Here is an 18,903-nt window from a genome sequence, read left to right on the forward strand (position 1 = left end):
TATCGTCAACCCAGTGAGTTAACAATAGTAAGACCATTTTTTTGTCTTTAGTGAACTTTTTTTTTGGTTTTCTTTCATAATTTTATACTTTTTAGACTCATCTCGTTAAGATGGTTGTCTTTAGTAAATTTTTTTTTGGTTTTCTTTCATAATTTTATACTTTTTAGACTCATCTCGTTAAGATGGTTGTCTTCAGTGAATTTTTTTTAGACTCATCTCGTTAAGATGAATGATTATTTCAGCAAATATAACGCAAATTTAACGAAAATTCAGAAAACACCAACGAAACTTACAAAATAAAGAAGAAAAATAAGTTCGGAAGGATGGAGCCACCAACCACACTACTGCATTTGTTTACTCTTGGAATTCTCTGTTTTTGGTTGACACTATTCTTCACAGTTGAAATTCCCACCTGGTGTTTCTGGTTTCCCATTTCCCATTTGCTTTCTTTTATCCATTTCTCACTAGTTGAGTTTTGTTTATCCGCCGCTTAAAATGGTGAACATTATCATTTTTCCTATTGATTGAAATGATATGGGTTTCACTACAAAGTGATGTCATGCTTACCAAAAAGTGTATTGTATGGTAAGCATGATATCATTTTGTAATAGAATCCACACCATTTCAACCAATAAAAAGAAGTGTAATGTCCACTTTCTTTTAAAACGGGTGAACAAAATTGCACTCTTTTCTCACATCATTGGCTCCCCAGCTGGTTCAGGTTATTTTTCTACAAAAAAAAAAAAATAATAATCCAGTTCTTTTTTCTTCATTTCCCACCTGGGTTCTCCCTTCCTGCTGGCCTTTTCGTTCCAAGCTCAGATTTTTCTCCTTTTCCTCTTCTTCATCCCCAAATTCTCCACCTGGGTTGCTTCCCTCTTCTCAAACCAAAATTTGCCTCTCTCTCTCTCTCTGGGATACAATTTTAGATTTTATCTACAGATTCTAGATTTCAGCTTCAAATTCTGCTGCAGATTTTAGATTTCTGATTTCAGTAGAAGTAGAAACCTGTTTTGTTTTTGTTGCATCCATTCGTTTTCTGAGAATTTTTGGTGCAGAATCTCAAAAGCTATCCAAACCCTGTTTTGGGGTTTTGGGAATTTCATTCATTTTTAGCTTTTCAGAATCTCTGTAGAATATGAGAATCCGTCATCCAATTTTTGACAAACACTCCAAACTGATTTCGAAAAGCTAGAATCTCAAAATCTGCACAAAAAATTTCCCGCAAACACGCACAGATCTCTTGAAGTTGCATGAATTGTAAACCTCCAACACAATCAGCAAAGAAATTTTGAAGTTGCTTGAGGAATGAAGTGTTTCTTCCCATTCAAAGACAAGTCCAAGTCCCGCCAAGGGAACTCCGCGCCCGAGTTGAAAAACAAAAGCGGTAGTAACTCAGATAATTCAGCAGCCAATCGGAGCACGAAGTCGGCCGGTAATCCGGCACCTTCGCCGCGGAGCTTACCGGAGATGTACAGAGAAAAGCAGCACAATTTGACAGTGTTTTCTTTCTCAGAGCTCAGACATGCGACTAATGATTTCAACAAGTTGCTGAAGATTGGGGAAGGTGGGTTTGGGAGTGTTTATAAAGGCACAATTGGGCCTCCGAATGGGCATCGTGATCCTACTGTGGTTGCCATTAAAAAGCTTAACAGACACGGATTGCAGGTATATTTGCCTTTTTCTTGTTTCTATTTTCCTAATCTAATACTATGATTAAACAAGTTTTATTGCGGATAAAAAAAGAAGTTTTGAACTGGAGATGGTTTCCACAATTTGCAACCAGTGAAACCATAACGAAATATAATGAAATCATCTCACCTTGAAGTCCTAATGAGGGGATCCCACCAATCAGCTCCCTTACGCCTTATAGGTTTACTCGCTGCTTGACTCGCACACATGTCAGACTCCTTGATCTGTGTTTCAAGACGGGCCGAATGGGCTCTGCCTCATTTTCCCGCATCAAAAGATACTATGCATAACAACTTTACAATAGAATATTAAAGTTTAAACTGGACAAGCACAGCAATTCAAGTAAAACTTAAGGCTGTGTGTGTTTGGATCATGGATTAGCGGATTCTATTGTAAAGTTGTTATGCATAGTAAGACCTTAAGGCTGTGTTTGCATCATGTATTAGCGGAAGCTTATGGAGGGGTACATGAAAAGATCAGAAGATAATGGAGTGAAGGAGCTGACTTTATTCATTTTATTTCCCTGCCTAAATCCCTCCAAGGAATCCATGATCCAAACATAGCCTTAGTTCTTGTATTGCAAAAGAAATGTATTCTGAAACTCGCGTTAGGGGATCCCCATGACTTCTATTCTTGCGCAGAAAAACAGCGTATGGGTTGGGAATCTGACTGGCTTCAGGATTTATTTGGACCTGAAACATAGAGTAGTATAGCTATTTCGTTTTTTCACAATGAATTCCGGAGCAATGTAGGAAGAAATGACCAGAAGTTACGTTTGGATATGTATCATTTGGAAATTGTTCATAATGAATCAGGAGTTATCGTAGTTGCGACGAATGATGGTTTTGGACCTAATTTTGCTTCAAACATAAATGAGGTTGTGTGAATTGTAGTCCAGCTATGTAGTTTCTCCTTTTTGGATTCAATGAACTTGCTTATGGTTGAATCAAACCACCTCCTTAGCGTGTTTTCATGTTTCTATCTGATCCATTGAGAGGCCCGGAACTTCTAGAAGTTGTCTTAATTTATATTGTTTTTCTGGAATAACTTTATTCTTTGTGTCTGGTTTCCGTGATGAAGTTGAAGGATGTGTGACCGCCTCCAAATACAATAGTTAATTAGTTCATATTTAGAATTCAATCACTCCTGGCTAACTAGAAAATGCTTGATGAAGTAGACCAATTCCTACATTTCAGAGAATCAGAGTGCCTGGTGCATTTTCTTTACATATAATAAAAGGAGGTGTTGGTTTCAGAAATAAATGAATCCTGCTATTTTTATCAGAATCTTTGTATGTGCTATGGCAATACGATAAAACATGGTGCTTGGAGGTGTTGGCCATGGAATGTCTATCTTTCGCATTCTTTGGGTATATGGATTCCATTTTCTCAAACAGTGAGAAATTAGTAATTATGATAGTGTGCATATCGGGAGGCAACCGAATGGGAGTCTATTATCTACTTGACATACCAAAATTGAAGTGGAAGATATTGTTGTGGCATATTTCCGGGTTCTGTTGTTAAGAATAGTTTCTCACTGGTGGACAATGTTAAATAGTGGAAGTGAGAGTTATTTCCGATGACCTCACAAAGAAGCTGGTGACGCCACACAAGTAAGAATTGGGCCGGATACTTCTATGTAATGTTGGAAGACAGAAGTTCAACAAACTTGGTGATGTATTTTGTTTGCAGTGCATTTAATTGTGCTCAAGAATGACTTGTGCAAAACCAATGAGAACCCCTTAGATTTAGAACTCTATTTCTGGACAGGTCAAGGATATCTTAAGCAAGGACCTCAATAATGGTATTGTTACACTATTAATGAAATTGGGTATTCATTATGGGGTCTATTAGCCATGGAACCTAATCGATCCACTATGCCAGTTGCATGGGCTGTCCAAAAACATTTCAAGTGGTCATTTTCGTCATTAGCCTCGCTTTATTCGTGCTGTTCCGAAGTCAATAGTTTGTGGTCTTTTGATCTTTCATTGTGTGGATTGCCATTTGTGTTCTTTCATTGTGACTCTGCGATAGTAAGGTCGAGTGGCCTGCAAACAAGGTGCAGAACCCCCTCATTCCAATGATCCATGAGGCCAACTAAGCGCTTTTCAGGGGGAATGCGGTGTAATCATATTTGTTTTTTGATCTGTGGTGTAATCATACTTGATGGCACAACTCCTCACACACTCAATCTCCTCTCTATTTCTGTTTCTTTTTTTTTTCTTCCTGAAATCGCTTCTGTACTCTGTTAGCTATTTATTTTTGCTTACATTTATCTCATTTTTCCATGCAGGGTCATAAAGAGTGGCTTGCTGAAGTCCAATTTCTTGGCATTGTCGATCACCCAAACCTGGTAAAACTTCTAGGATACTGTTCTGCAGAAGGTGAGAGAGGGATACAACGCCTGTTGGTATACGAGTACATGCCCAACAGGAGCTTAGAAGACCATCTTTTCCACAGGACTTCAGCAGTTCTCCCTTGGAAAAAAAGATTGGAAATTATCCTTGGTGCAGCTCAGGGATTGGCTTATTTGCATGAGGGACTCGAAATCCAGGTTCAATTTCTTTATCACTTTACAACCTGTGCAGAAGAAAATACCAGTTAGAGTTCTGTTCGTACCACAGATGTGCATGCACTGACTACATCCATCTTGGGTTCATGTTTTATCATTTCTTTTGCTTCGAAACAGTATGCTGTTTGAGGTGTTGAACTGTTTCTTCTTTTGTGTTCATCTGGAAGGTTATATTTAGAGATTTCAAATCTTCCAACGTGCTGTTGGATAAAGACTTCAAGCCAAAGCTTTCAGACTTCGGGCTAGCTAGGGAAGGCCCAGTTGGCGATCGTACTCATGTATCCACAGCGGTAAGTGGATATTTTGTAACTAAGACCATAGGGTGGTATGGCTGTAAAGTGTAAACTAAGTTGCTAACTCTGAGACTCTCTTGGCGGTTTTATGAAGAATATTATTCCTAACTCTCAATATGCTTATGAACCGGCTAATCGTTTGACTGCACCACAAAAGATCCCTTCAGCAAAATTTCATTCCACTACCATTGAAATGGCTAAAGCTTTTGGTTTTTCTAGGAGCCGAAATGAAACATTAGAAGAGTTGCAACATTCTAATGTTTTTATGTTTCTGGTACTTTTTGAAAATGTTTATGAGACGTTTCCTTTTCCTTTTCCTAGCTAAACGAAACAACAAACAGAGAACAAAATTTTGAGCCTTCCCCTTAATACTCTCTTCGCATTCTTAGTCTTATGTTTCTGCCTTTTCTTTTGCTTTCTGTTAAAAATATTTCCTTCTGATGATTTCCTTTCCCTCATCCCAGTCTACCTTATGAGTGCATTTAGTTTGGACCATTGTCATAACAAGCTGGTTTGGCTATCCATAGCTTCTTGAAGTTCTATTTGAGAAGAATACCTTCCTTGTTCTGATTTTGCCACACAGGATCTTATTGTGGTACTTATAAGACTTTTTTTTTTCTTTTTCTTTCTATGTCAGGTGGTTGGGACATATGGATATGCTGCCCCAGAATACGTCGACACTGGCCATCTTACTGTCAAGAGTGACATATATAGTTTTGGTGTAGTGCTCTATGAGATTCTATCGGGCAGGCGGACTTTGGAAAGAAACCGCCCAACGGCGGAACAAAAGCTTCTAGAATGGGTGAAGCAGTACCCAGTGGACAGCAATAGGTTTAGCATGATAATTGACCCGCGACTCAGAAACCAATATTCCTTTAGTGCAGCACGGAAGATCGCCAAGCTAGCTGATAGCTGCCTAATAAAGAATGCAAAAGATCGGCCCACAATGGGCCATGTGGTGGAAATCTTGAAACAAGCACTAGAAGAGTCGGAAGAAGCAAGTTCTTCTGCGAATAGGAGTTCGGAGGCATCTTCATCTAAGCATGCCGCCTTAACTAAACTCCCACATCGAGTGGGGATTACAGACAATGCAAGTAGGGCGACACAGTCACCTAGGCAGATATGCTTCAGTTAGGGTGAGTCAAAGAAGGATTTTGTGACCTTAACGCAGTGTTTGGATCTTGGGGTTACAACACTAGTTCGTGGAGGGGAAAGAAACTGAAAGACAACAGTGAAGCTAATTTGTCTCCTCTTTTCCCTTGAGAATTTCGTGTTCCTTTCACCTTTGTACTGTCCCCTCCACAAATTAACTCAAGATCCAAGCACAGTGCTGAAGAGGAGAAGGAACCATTAACTCTGTTTCACACAGTTTTCTTTTGATTTTTGACAGGTAAAAATGGCTCGAGCTTTACCCGTGCGGCGGACCTTATGTTTCTCTTGAATAATGAGGTTTTGAGTCTCCTGACGTGCATTTTCAAGGAGCCGTTTTGTGTTGGGCTTATATATGCAGTTCATGCATTAGTCGTATTCTTATATGTTTTTGTTTTGAATTAAGAGGTTGTATGTTTATCTGGAAGAGGAGAGTATGAAAGCCTTATAAGACATGATCTGCTAAATAGATTTTATTTTCAACCCTAGGAGAAGGGATTGTGTACAAATATGATGTGAATCGTAAAATGGGTGTTTTTTGATGTTGTAAAGAGTGAGAATTTCTTCATGTTTTCTTAGTTGGAACAATTTATTTACAGATGTATTTTTCTCCCACTTTTCGACGAGCATTGGATATCAAAACATAGGGGATTTTCTGCCATACGGTAAGATGGTAGTATATTAGTCAGCTGGATTATTACGAAGGACCGATCGCTGCTCCATCAACTTGAACTCATGACCTCACCCTTGGAACTCAAACCCAAGGGGAAAGGCCCCTGAGCCAAAGCCCAAGGTCAAAGTATAGGGGTTGAAAAGCCTACTTTTTAAAAAAAAAAAAAATGGTTTGGTACTTCGGATCTTTTCACACCATGCATTGATGTAGGGGTCAAGATTTGGAGTGTGAATTCAAACGTCAATGTGCAGTGATAGAGGATGATGATCATGATAAAAATCATTTTCCTCTGAGATAAATTTCGATTTTATCAAGTGTGCTTGAATCTATTTTTCTCAAGAAAAAAATGTTGCTTTGAACAAATATTCATAGAAGTATAGAACTGTAATTAGTCATTTTTCACATGGCTGACGTTTTTGAAGAGCTTTACAAAGTGAACGATTTAAATCATCAAAACGGACCCGACAAACGTCTGCAATTGGGCAAACTGCAATGCTACACACTCATCTAACCAAAGCAAAAAAATTGCCAGGGTTATTGGCTTATTCAGAAGCAATAAACCTACAAGTTTGGGGTTATTAGCTGAAAATGACTGAAAAAATATGCTTAGGCAACCAATAAGCCAATAATCCGGCTTATTTTTTTAGCCAAACTATGAAGTTTTTCGCTCAAAATCAAATTTGAGTAACAATTAATAAATTAAACCCATTCTAATTCTTTACTTCAAAATTCCAGTAAAAATTTCTTAAAGCTCACTCTAATCCTTGGCTTAAACTTATACTAAAAATAATTTTTTTACTTAAAATCTTCATTCAAATCAATGGAGACTAAAATCTTTACTCAAATCTTAAATTTCTTTGCTATATTTTCCTTTCAAATTTACGACTACGCCATGTATAGTTTGAGTAAAAGTTAGGAGTCAGAGCTTCATTTGATATGAAAAAATTCTAATGGGTAAACTCAGAGTTGTAAAATCCGTTCTGTACCGGCCCTTAAACGAAACACAAAAACTCAAGTTCCGTTCCGGTTGAATTATCGGCCTGTTCCGGCCAATACCGGATGTACCGGACGATACCGGTATGTTTTGGACATTTTCCGGTGTTCCGGCCGGTACAAAATTACCTTCTCTCTTTTTTTTTTTTTTAACATTTTGTTTATGTTTATACTTAAAATTATGCAACATGGTAGATATATATATATATATATATATATATATATATAATATTAATTGCGGTAAATCCGGAACGGTACCGGGATACAGCCCGATACCGGTACGTACCATTCCAATAGTGAAAACGGTACGCTGGCGGCCGGTACGGTATTGACAACTTTGGGTAAACTTAAACCCAAGAAAACATTCAAGTGGAAAATAGATTGGGGATGATGCTGTGCACATACGGACCATCCGGTTAACAATTCAATGGTTTAAATCTCATTTCTATCATACGAGCATCCGAATTGTTGATTGCCGAGAAAAAATCTAGACAGTTGAATTGGTGGAAGAGGGTCCAAATATGCACAACACATAACATGGTGCCACACAACCCCTCCCCGGATGTGATATAGAAGAAAAGCCGGAGATGCTCATAGTAGTAGACTAGGAGTGTAGCAATGGAGAAAAGCTTCACTCTCGTCCAAACCATCGCCACAGCAGGCGTCTTCTCCGCTGTTTCTTTCTGGTAATCTCTCTCTCTCTCTCTCTCTCTCTCTCTCTCTAGGGTTTTGTTTGGGATTCTGAAATTCGTCCTTTCTTCTCTCTCTCTCTCTCTCTCTCTCTCTCTCTCTCTTCCCCCCAGGTACGGCTTCATGTTCGGCAGAGAGTCTGCCCGCAAGGAGCTCGGTGGCTTGATCGACAATCTTCGACGGGGCAATTCCGATCATGCCTCTCCTCCTCCACATACCTGAATTTGTGTAAGTTCCAAAAATCAAACTTCATTGTATTTGGTAGCTTGACATTGAGACTATTTTGGTATGACTTACATATTTTGCCTCTCGTTTTTTCTGATCGCTATATGTTTAATTGTTTTGCCTTTCAAACTGGGTTCTGCAAACAAGTGCCATTTGAGGTACCTTTTCGTTTAAAGGTGAAATTGAAAAGTAATGATGATGAGTGGTAAACTAGTGCCATTTGAGTCTACCACATTTACTGCATCTTCTTACCCCACCAGTCGAAGCCCTACCTAATTGAAAAACTACGTTCGATACTGCCTAGTCTGGTTGGCTGTTCCAAGTTCTCCGATGGGCTCCTGCAAAACAAGTCCAAGGCCGGACAAACGAACCCCACTGACTATCAAGTTAGTCGGGCGTAATTGAGAGTATATGAATGCTTTGTATTAGAGTTGAACAGAGTGTGCACTGTTCACCAAGGGAATGAATATATGTAGGGTCCTGTATCGCTGGGAATTATAGGACGTGTATTCCTAAAATGGTGAACCTCTACGAGGATATATCTTTGGATCCTTAGTTATAAGTTTGTGATTCAGGAGTTCAATACGCTCCTTATGACCTTTGTTTTGGTGCAACCGACCATAGTCGAGCTGTACACGTATCATTCTTTTGCCGAGCTCCAATGACATTTGGCAATATGATCATAAAGCTTTGCATCAAAGTAGTTGCCACTTGGTTATGGTTGAACCAAGAACCGATGACATCCATTGTTCAAGGCTCAACTGCTCAAGTCCATCATAACCAAGGAAATTGGTTTGCGAGCTAAAGTACGAGATGAGTAGGTATTAGGAACCCCATCTCACTCAACCATTCAGGTTCTAGGAACATTTATATTCTCTGAGGTCGTCTTCCTTGTTTACTAGTCTTCTGGTTTGAAATATTATATACTTGCCAAATCCGAAAAGAAAGAAAATGAAAGAAGAGATTGTTTGCTGGTTCTTTTGTGTGGTTGGTTTAGTTAGAGGTGTTGGGGACCACTAGACGTCAAACCGTGTTGATGACATGGGTTTTGGTTGAAATTTTACTTTTTGTTGACCTCTGAGGCTGAAGATCCATATTTGTTGTTAGGGTAAAATGGGGTTTATTCCAAAAACAGACTTAATACAAGTCTAAAGGGGCGTCCCCTGGAATAAAAAACCAAAACCAACACTGCACATGGCTCCAGAGAGCCCAGGAAACAATTGAGGCAGAAAGACAGAGGCCAAGACAGAATCCAAAAAAGCTAACTGGCCAAAACCAAAACTGGGCTATAATCCTAGGATGGATACCCTGGGCAACAAAAATAGGCTAAAGCTTTATTCCTGTGAGTATCCTTAACCTCTTTCCAAGAGAACGATCTATTCCTCAAATCTTGTTCTACAGTCTTGAAAAGGGGAGGAACGATCTCAGTCTGATGTCTGAAAATTCAGGCATTTCTCTCCAACCAAACATGGTAAACCACAGCTGCACAGCAGCAAGGGGAAGGTTATAGAAAGAACCCCAAAGCCACACTTAGTTGTATGCTACATAGCCCAACTCAGCTCCCCACTTTATCTCATGAGAACTCTTATATAATTTCGAGAAAAAAAAAAAAACCTCTTATACGAACATGTCCCAAACCTTTGCCCAAATACCTTGTGATTTAGTACATCTGTCATCTGAAGAGCAGGTGGTCATGGTTCTTTGCTTGTTGCGTACAGCGTACACAAGTCATCCACACTCAAAGCCCAGAGCCTTACTCTATCCATTGTAACTAATTTCCTTTGGCAGCTTAACCACAGAAGGAATGACCACTTAGGCTTTTGTTAGCACCTAACTATAGGATGCCATTTAACTTTAGGATTAGGAACTCTGATGGCATTCCATGCAGATTTGAGTGCGAAAACCATTTAACTTTTTGTGTTGGCTGCCATGAATCTCTATCATGACTCATACAATTAGGAACCGGGTTTGCAGGGGTATGTTACATAATGTATTGGATCACATTTTTCCTTGTTTTAGGTCAGACCCAAGCACCAATGGAATGATGGAGACACCTTTTTTAACAAGGATCTCCCTTGCATTTCTCACCAGTCTCCCAAAAGGTTGAACATATCCATAGGAAGACATCCTCATCCATTGCCCACAATGTATATCAATGGCGCCCCCAAAGCTGTGAGATTGAACACCACCCGTATGGTCAACGACGAGTCTTGCGGAAGAGCTGTGTTCCACCCCTGCATCCTTTGATTCGCTAACAATATCCCAGGTCACTTTTGCTCCTCTGTGCTTGAGGGAAGCCACTGAACATAGGAAAGCCCTGTGCACTGCTTCAATGTCTTTCAGGAACTTTTAAGGAAGAATAACGAAAGAATACCAATATGCTCACATTCTCTTCATAGCAGAATGTATTATCTGAGCTCTACCCCCTTAAGAAAGAAGCTTATCAGAACATTAAGCTAGTGCAGTCTTCATAAGAAAACATTGTGGATATAGGAAGCAAACCCGAGTGCATGACCAGGAGGGTATCTTCTGGTATGAAAGGATCTCCCTTAAAACAGACTGCAACTTCCTGTCCACTCCAGAGAAAACACTGCTCTTATTTGCAGATTGGGCCATAGACCAGGCATATGGTTAACTTCATCCAACAATTCCTCTATGGGACTATGATAGTAAAAAGGAGGATGCAACAGCACCATACATAATAAAAAGGTCGTCAACACAGGCTAAGTGACTTAATTCCAACTTACTACACTTGGGGTGATAACTGAAACCCTCGGGAATGTTGCTCTTCGGAATTCTAAAGAACATCACAGAGAACACTGGGATAGTCACACGTTGCTTGACTGATTGATTAAACAATGGGTGAATATCCATGGCATCCATCACTTCAAAACCCCAATCCACTGAATCATATGCTTACATCAAATTGCTTTTTATAGCACATTTAGGAGGAGTGGAGGACCTTGATTCTTGTGATAGTTTCCAATCAGCTCTTGTGCGAGCAAGATGTTATCAGCTATTGATTTACCCTTTACGAAGGCAGACTGAGCTTGGCCCATGATGGGAGTGAACATGGTTGTATCTAATTGATCTACCCTTGGTTATTGAGGTCTACAACACAATATAACAAGCTATTGGCCTGTATTACTTCGTAGTTGTAGAGCATTTTGTTATAGGAATTAGGGTTAAGGCTGTACTGTGCAAGGTCTTTGCAAGGATGAAGGATTGGATAGCATTTACCACAGTCCTCAACACCTCCTAGTTTTTATGGAACAAAGAAGCATTCTACCCATCAGGCCCTGGGGCTTTGTCATTGATAGATATTAGACCAGATAGTTCTTGTTAACTCTTCAGCCGATATAGGATGGATCGGCTTGTTCTTCATATCCTCAGTCACTTTATGACACAAAATCCAGTGTTTCCGCAGTCATTCTTCTACTTGCAAACTGAGTAACAACTTTTTGTAATATGAAATGGTAACATCTTCAATGCCCATTGGATCCTCTATTCTTTGCGCTTTGTCATCATTGATTGCCAGAACTTTATTCCTCTTCTATAGCCTACCATCTTCTATCAAAATAGCTGTCGTTTTGGTCCCCTAGGTTAAGCCATATTGCATTTCAACTAAAAAATTCTTACTCTCCTGAGGACCTTTTCCGTATCAAATCAAAGATAATAAAATACTATGGTTCGTATCTACCCAACTGCTCTGTGTAGCACTTGTTGACATAACAGTCACTGCAACTATCGTCATTTATGAAAATCTACTCCTTTATTTCCTCTTATGAAGTTCATCTCTTTGCATGGGTAGCTCGTATTTTTGCTTGTCAATCATTGGTTTAAACTATTATGAGTAGATACCAGATTTGGTACGTACTTTGGCTTTGGCTAGGAATATTGTCGTGCGTATACGTTGCAGTCTTGTAACAAAATTGTTGTAGTCTTGTTAGCTTTCAGGCTCTTTCTAGTGTGTGTCGAGTTCCTATGAAGCTGCTGTTCTCCGTAGACATAATTGCAGAAAGGGGTTCCAAGCCTTTTCAACTCTTAAAATGAGATTCAGATTCCCCTTTTGAATTGGGTGGTTAATCAAATAAGACTGGTTTATTTGGCTCTTTGCATGAATTGCGTTTATTGTTTGGTATAACCCTTTTTTTGGATCTAAACTTCCTATTAAAAAATAATAGGCACACATTAAATTTCCTACTAAATGTTTTGCATATTAAGTAGAATTTCATTACCTATCCTCTTGACCAAGGAATTTTAGATGGTTAAAAAAAAGGAGTTTATCACTTACCTAATGGGTAATTATACTAATTCATATCAGGGTACGTGAAGTGCAGTTGCAATTGACTGCATGTATACTACACATTACTGCACTTGGGTTATGTGCACCCGAGATGAACAAACCTCACTTGATTTAATGTGCTGTGCATGCTGTAAATTCGATATAGAAGTTTGCGCATAAAGGAAAAACAGTTCACGAATCTCGGTCTTAGGTACTGCAGTCCGCTGGTTCGCGAACTGAGGGTGCATGCGTTGGCATGTTCCCCCAAACTATGTGACTCAGCTTTCTCTTCGTGCATATACTATTTTTTTATAGTTTCACTCTTTCTTTTCATGCATATATTTTCTAATCTGGATTATAATCTATGCAAGTGCCGTTGTCAAGGTTGACAGCATCAAGTGAGCTCTGGGAAAAAACCCCTGTTGTGCTTCTTTGAAACTGAGTCAGGGGAAGATCCTGTTGCTGAAGAAGTTTGGCAAATGTTCCTTCTTAGTACCACATATGCAACCGATGTTTGATCTGTGACTGAGAAGTTTAACTCTATTTTGCACACGAGATTTCCCCCCTCTTTTTTACCTTTATGATTTTGTTGTACTCAATTAGAACTATGGTGGCATTTGTAAAGCCAATGTGACAGATAAAATGTTTGTTTTGAAGGCATTAATCTATGCCTCTAGCCCCCTCGGCGGGACCAGTTATCTTTCCTTCGGTTAGTTCCCGTTGTTTTCTTACAAAGGTAATAGTTCTTTTTCGGAACTTCACGGGTGTTAGTAGTCCGCATGCGCTGGCTTGTTATTGGTCCATTTATTTTTATACTGCTTTGCATTGGAGTTAATTCATGCGCATATATATACATATATATATATATATATATATATATATATATATATAAAATAAATATACTGCATTATGCTATGTGATTGTAACAAAATCAGATGCTTTTTTGTTGGATTTAATTTTTACCACGAGTCCTAAGATAGAACCTGGAGTTTTAATTCGTGGGGACTGGATTTTATGTGGAGAAATTTAGGTTAACCAATCTCTTACTACTTTTTTTTTCTCAACACTTGTGTAATTCCGAGCAATTTTCAGTTAAGGACTCCAACGATCGCTCATCCTTGTATTACACGGGATGAATGGGGTTGTTTGGTAAAAGATTTTGAGAAAGATTTTTTTGATAATAAGTGAAAATAGATAGATAGAGTGATTTGTTTGGTAAAGATTTTGAGAAAGATTTTTTTGATAATAAGTGAAAATAGATAGATAGAGTGATGACAGTAATAAGTACTAGAAAAAGAACTTGTTTAAGACTATGAGAGGGGTTGCCCTTTCATGCGATTTGTCTTTACATAGTTAGAGTTAGAGACGGTACTATGGTGTAGCGTCTAAATAAAATCAAGTTAGCTGCTATTGGCAGTTGTCCTTAAAAAATATAGGTCAAAATTCATTTTGACCCACTATGGTTTGGCCCATGAGCGGACACATCTTTCATGGTTCAAAAATAAACACATAACCTACTTGTAGTATGTAAAAAGGGGTTCAACGCTTACGCCGTTAATGGAAACGATAAAATGTCTAATATGCCCTTGTATATAGTTATACACACTTAAGGTTTTCGCCTTTCACAAAAATTGGAGAGAGAGAGAGAGAGAGAGAGAGAGAGAGAGAGAGAGAGAGAGAGAGAGGCGACTCATACATATGGCATCCATGTTAGCTTCAAGCTTCATCAATCAGCGAAGCATCGCCTAATCAAACCCAGAAGCCTAGGCCCTAAAATCCTCTTCAATCTCTCGCCGCGAAAGCGACACCTTGACCTTTCTCTCTTCTCGCCGATTAAATCTCTCGTCAACCTTTGAGTTTCTTTTTCGTTCCTCAAAGGAGATAAATTAGGAGCAACGACCCGGATTTTGGCTCTATTTGTTTTTCGAACAAAGAAATTATTTTTAATCAAATAGTATATAATAATTAATTAATATTTAGCTTAGAGTATAATTAGATTAAACTAGAACCTAGATTAGTTTTTTTTTGGCTAGAATTAGCTTAGCATAATTTTACCTCAGTTTAAAACTCATGTTTCTAGTGTGATAATTTAACTAGACCCTATCCCAACTAATTATCATAGACATAGCAATGATTCTGTTATCTAGCCTTGTTTAGTTGTTACATACTTCTCCGTCACATAATGTTTATCTGATCCGCAAAATGTAAAAGTTAAAATAACATTTCCTTTGTCCTAAATTGGATGACAATTTTTGATATATGTTCCAATTTCATTTTCTTATATCTTTCAATATGAATCTCAAAAAATATGTAACATAGATCTTATTTGATAATTCTTAATTAGTTATATTATACAAAAATTTTAAACTCATCAAAAGTATTATAGATTGAAAGATATAAATAATGAAAAATGACACAAATTTCAAAAATTGTCATCCAATTTGGGATGGAGGGAGTACAATTTTTGTGAGAAAAATTTAATTTTTTTTCAAAAATTCACTAGATATTGATGAATGCTTTTAATTTATAAAAAAGATTTGAATTTTATCTTTAAAAAATACATTATTTTTAGTTCTCGATTATTTTACAAACCGGACAAACATTTAAGGATGAATATACATACGTTTTCATGACTAACATACACCCAATTCACATCCAAGCTTCTTCTTGGGAAAATGACGGCCAATGACATGTTTTGATAATTAATACCCACCAAGGACGTTTTCAGCATTAACAATTGTTCTTAGCATGTCCTTTAAAGATATTAATTATCAAAATACATCCTGAGCCGTGATTTTCCCAATTGCAGATGGCTAATCTCATAGGAATCCCAAAACACCCATTAAGAATCACTTCTTCCAATCCACAATATGAGAAATTCGATTCACGAGTTTCTATACCGCAAATAGTTGAGGCGTCACTCGTTGTGTATTTCTCAACAAGAGAATGAACAACTAGCAGCGCCTCAACTGATCGCAGTCTAGGAATCCGTGAATCGGATTTCTCATATCTATGGTGGATTGGAAGAAAGTGGAACTCAATGGGTGTTTTGGGATTCCTATGAAATTAGCCTTCTGCAATTTCAGTCCGCCCTTGGGGCCGATATGCCTAATCGTGGGATAAGTACATGAGCTTAACCACCTTCAAATGTCAGTATATCGAATTTTTTATACCGTAATTTCATTTTCCCTCTCTTTTTATTTGATGAGTTAGATTTGCATTATTTGTTCAACGTCCAAGGCTTTTTATTGATAACTACAACTCCTTTCAAGAAGAGGCCATCCTTACAGGTGTAGAACATTGGTCGGAGGCTATTATCGAAGTTGTTCCGATAGGTGGTGGAAATACAGTCACACAGATGTGATCAAATGTCACCCAATAGTTGGAAAAATAATGACTAGTTAAAGGTTTGCCGGTGGTGAGGATGTAAGAATGTTTTCTAGAAATGAATAATTTAGTGATTTTTAGAATAAAACGTAGTTACTGTAAATTAATTACTTAATTTGGCTTGATGTAGTTCATTAATCGAACACCCAACTTAGATGATGAGGTTTGAACTGGTTGAGGTCCATGCTATGTTGATTGTTGGTACAGGACCAATGTTGACGGGGTAGAGTAGTTTGAGTGTATGAACTTGTGGGGCTCTGAATTGGGAGATCATGCCTTCTGCATAATTAAAAGATCAAGTTTTTTGAAATTCTACTATCCAATTATTCCTCGAGTTGAAGATATTCTTTCTTGTTTAACCACTCGATATTTAATGTTTTTCCCTTAATATGTATTTTCAATCATTATTAAAATAGTAAATGAAATTCTGTTTTTTTTTTAATTTTAGGGCCGCACTAATGCAAAAGGGTGTGGCAGGTTGATTTGGGACTGCGTTGTTTTATATTATGGTTGAACTTTCTATTTTTATATTATGGTTAAACTAGAGAATTCAATGGCAACTAGGGAATGAGTGATGAGAAGACAATTGAGAATTCATAAATTGTGTTTCCGATTTTATGCGATTGTAGGCCATTGCTGAAAAGACTTGGAAGGAAAGTGATTCACATCTTTCGAGAAAGCAATTGTTGAGTCAATTTATTAGATAGCTTTCATTTTCAACATTCTGGTTTAGTTGTATTCTCTAATTTGCCTCCTTTCCTGCAGCAAGCTTTATTTGATGATACTTCGGGAAATAAATTCTCTAGGGTCTGTAATTTGATTTAATCTATCTATGTGGATCCCTTTCAGCAATAGAAAAAGAATTTGGTTTTCTATTTTATTGACGATGGGAATGAGATCACAAAATGCAATGCAATGTGCTTTTGTGTGTGTGAGATCCATCTACTTGCTCTATTTTTTTCGTGGATGATCTCTCCTCCTATGGTGAGGCTACTAGGAAATTGCAATACTATCATAGTGTTCATTTATGATTTTTGTGCCCTGTTGGAAAAAAAATGTGAACATCAATATGAGGTCCCATCATTCTAGTATCTTGCTATTGTAGTTTAGGATATGGAAATCTGTCTCCACTCATATCCAGACTTGATTGCATTTTCTCAACCGGATATGAAATGTAAAGACCCTTTAGTGCAATAAGGTTATAACCAAGTTGTGTAGATTTGTTGTGTCTTCATTGCCATGTGAATTCATTTTGTGTCGGTTTGATTCGAAATAAAATTACGGAAATGATACTCACACAACCGTTGTGTGTGTTGTGTAACCAATTCTGACCGTTCAGATGTGTTTGGACACTCTAGATTTTAAAAAAACTTTTCCAATGAAAAGTTTAACTCTTCCAAGGAAAAGTTTGAAGGAATCTTGACCATTTATTACAACAATGAACGGATGAAGATTGGTTGTGTTTGATATTTTGCACAACCGTTGTGCATGTAGCATCTTTGATAACATTATGATTGAAAGTGAAAGTGAGAAAATTTAGGTGAATGCAAAGAAAGAAAAAGAACAATTTATTTCATTCTAAGTGATTGGTTAAAATGAAAAGTTTAAAGAGAACGTTGTTATTTGAATTATGATAGGAAAGTGAAAACAATGGGGCATTAGGAGACGTTTATAGCAAGAGTAGTCAAACTTACATAGGAAAATAAAATTTTGTTTTGTTTTTAGCTAGATAGTGAAAGATATGCTACCATGCTCAAATGGGTTGAAGAAAAAGTATTACTTTCTTCAATTTTCATGCTAATCAAAAGCAAAAAAAAAAAAAAAAATCGTTTTTTTTCTCTTATAAGTATTATCTATTTGTCAGTTCAAAAAAGATTCCTATTATTATTACTCTTATCAAACGGACCCTTAGCATGGTAGAATTCAAACCCACAAAACAACATATGACAGTTTACATGTCTGTTTGTACCGGATTTGGGCCGGCCTAGTTTTCGGGCACTTGTGCCCGTCGGGTTTTAATTTGGATCTTCAAGTGATTCGGTGGAGCAGATACAAAATCCCTAGAAAAGTGGGTTTTCGTTGAAGAGGGGTGGTATATTGGAAAATGATTTTCATACTTTTTTAGGAAAATGCATTTCATTCCTTGTGTCAACTTGGGAGCGCAATAATCAAAATTTATAGTGTGAAAATCATTACCGTAATACATTCACACAAATTTGCTCATATGTTGGGCCGTGGGCGGGCCCAAGGTGATTGCACGTTCATAGGGGTTGAGACTTGAGAGTATATCTCAAGGATCCGGATCCTCTCTCGGACTGGACGAGTTCAAAGAGTTTCGTGGAAGAGTTTTTGAACAAATCTCTATCATTCATTATAGCAAATGAACAGGGACAGAACCAGAATTTTATCCTAGCAGTGGCGAAATGTATATTAAAAAAATAAAAAGGATACATTACAATATTAATAGTCATTGGCTCCGGAAAAAAATTAAAATGACATAACAAAAATATAATAAATGATTTTTGTCATTTGCACATGGAGTACAAAAAAAGACGAACTTTAATTTTGGGCATCGATAATGTAATGCCACTCCTTAAATTTATAATATCACTTCCCAAATCTATGTATGAATTTCCTAAATTGATAACCGCACTCCGTTTTTGGGAGTGACATTATAATTTTGGGGAGTGACATTTTAATTAAATTTCCTTAATTTTTTAGGTTAAGTTGTTTTAGGGTTAGAGTGTGGAGTTTTTTTTTTCTTAATTACACATCATCATTTATATTATTTCACTTTGGCCATTTGAATTAAGTTTTGGAATACTTTTTTGAGTCTCATTTCTTGAAAAAGAAAATTAGAAGATTTATGATTAATATATAATAAAAGGAAAAAAATCTTGCAGTGGCGAGACTATATAAGTTGGGAATATTTTTTTTTCACATAT

General features: G+C 37.5%; 2 protein-coding genes across 5 annotated transcripts; both read left to right on the forward strand.

Annotated features, from left to right (window-relative positions):
* The first annotated feature begins 325 nt into the window (after positions 1–325).
* Positions 326–6,273, forward strand: LOC131332112 (probable serine/threonine-protein kinase PBL19). Of its 2 annotated transcripts, none has more exons than XM_058366182.1 (5): positions 326–1,668; positions 3,985–4,245; positions 4,431–4,553; positions 5,194–5,692; positions 5,947–6,273. In XM_058366182.1, exons 1-4 carry the CDS (start codon positions 1,309–1,311, stop codon positions 5,689–5,691), a joined length of 1,242 nt encoding a protein of 413 aa, XP_058222165.1. In that variant the 5' UTR covers positions 326–1,308; the 3' UTR covers position 5,692; positions 5,947–6,273. The 2 variants fall into 2 exon arrangements, with proteins under 2 accessions (XP_058222165.1, XP_058222166.1); XM_058366183.1 differs by having other exon boundaries at positions 384–1,668; positions 5,194–5,696.
* Positions 6,274–7,892: 1,619 nt separating this feature from the next.
* On the forward strand, positions 7,893–13,275 carry LOC131332113 (uncharacterized). 3 transcript variants are annotated; one of them, XM_058366186.1, is made up of 3 exons: positions 7,893–8,057; positions 8,175–8,289; positions 12,611–12,887. In XM_058366186.1, exons 1-2 carry the CDS (start codon positions 7,990–7,992, stop codon positions 8,281–8,283), a joined length of 177 nt encoding a protein of 58 aa, XP_058222169.1. In that variant the 5' UTR covers positions 7,893–7,989; the 3' UTR covers positions 8,284–8,289; positions 12,611–12,887. The 3 variants fall into 3 exon arrangements, with proteins under 3 accessions (XP_058222169.1, XP_058222167.1, XP_058222168.1); XM_058366184.1 differs by lacking the exon at positions 12,611–12,887 and adding an exon at positions 12,943–13,275 and having other exon boundaries at positions 7,900–8,057; XM_058366185.1 differs by lacking the exon at positions 12,611–12,887 and adding an exon at positions 12,956–13,275 and having other exon boundaries at positions 7,901–8,057.
* The last annotated feature ends 5,628 nt before the right edge of the window (positions 13,276–18,903 follow it).

This window comes from Rhododendron vialii, chromosome 7a (genome assembly GCF_030253575.1).
Source record: "Rhododendron vialii isolate Sample 1 chromosome 7a, ASM3025357v1".
Classification (NCBI taxonomy): domain Eukaryota; kingdom Viridiplantae; phylum Streptophyta; class Magnoliopsida; order Ericales; family Ericaceae; genus Rhododendron; species Rhododendron vialii.

Bases quoted from the DNA above. Each gene is read 5' to 3' on its own strand.
- LOC131332112 (XM_058366182.1), top strand. From the start codon at position 1,309: ATGAAGTGTTTCTTCCCATTCAAAGACAAGTCCAAGTCCCGCCAAGGG. The intron at 1,669-3,984 runs GTATATTTGCCT...TTTTCCATGCAG, and splicing joins TTAACAGACACGGATTGCAG to GGTCATAAAGAGTGGCTTGC. The intron at 4,554-5,193 runs GTAAGTGGATAT...TTTCTATGTCAG, and splicing joins GTACTCATGTATCCACAGCG to GTGGTTGGGACATATGGATA.
- LOC131332113 (XM_058366186.1), top strand. From the start codon at position 7,990: ATGGAGAAAAGCTTCACTCTCGTCCAAACCATCGCCACAGCAGGCGTC. The intron at 8,058-8,174 runs GTAATCTCTCTC...TCTTCCCCCCAG, and splicing joins TTCTCCGCTGTTTCTTTCTG to GTACGGCTTCATGTTCGGCA.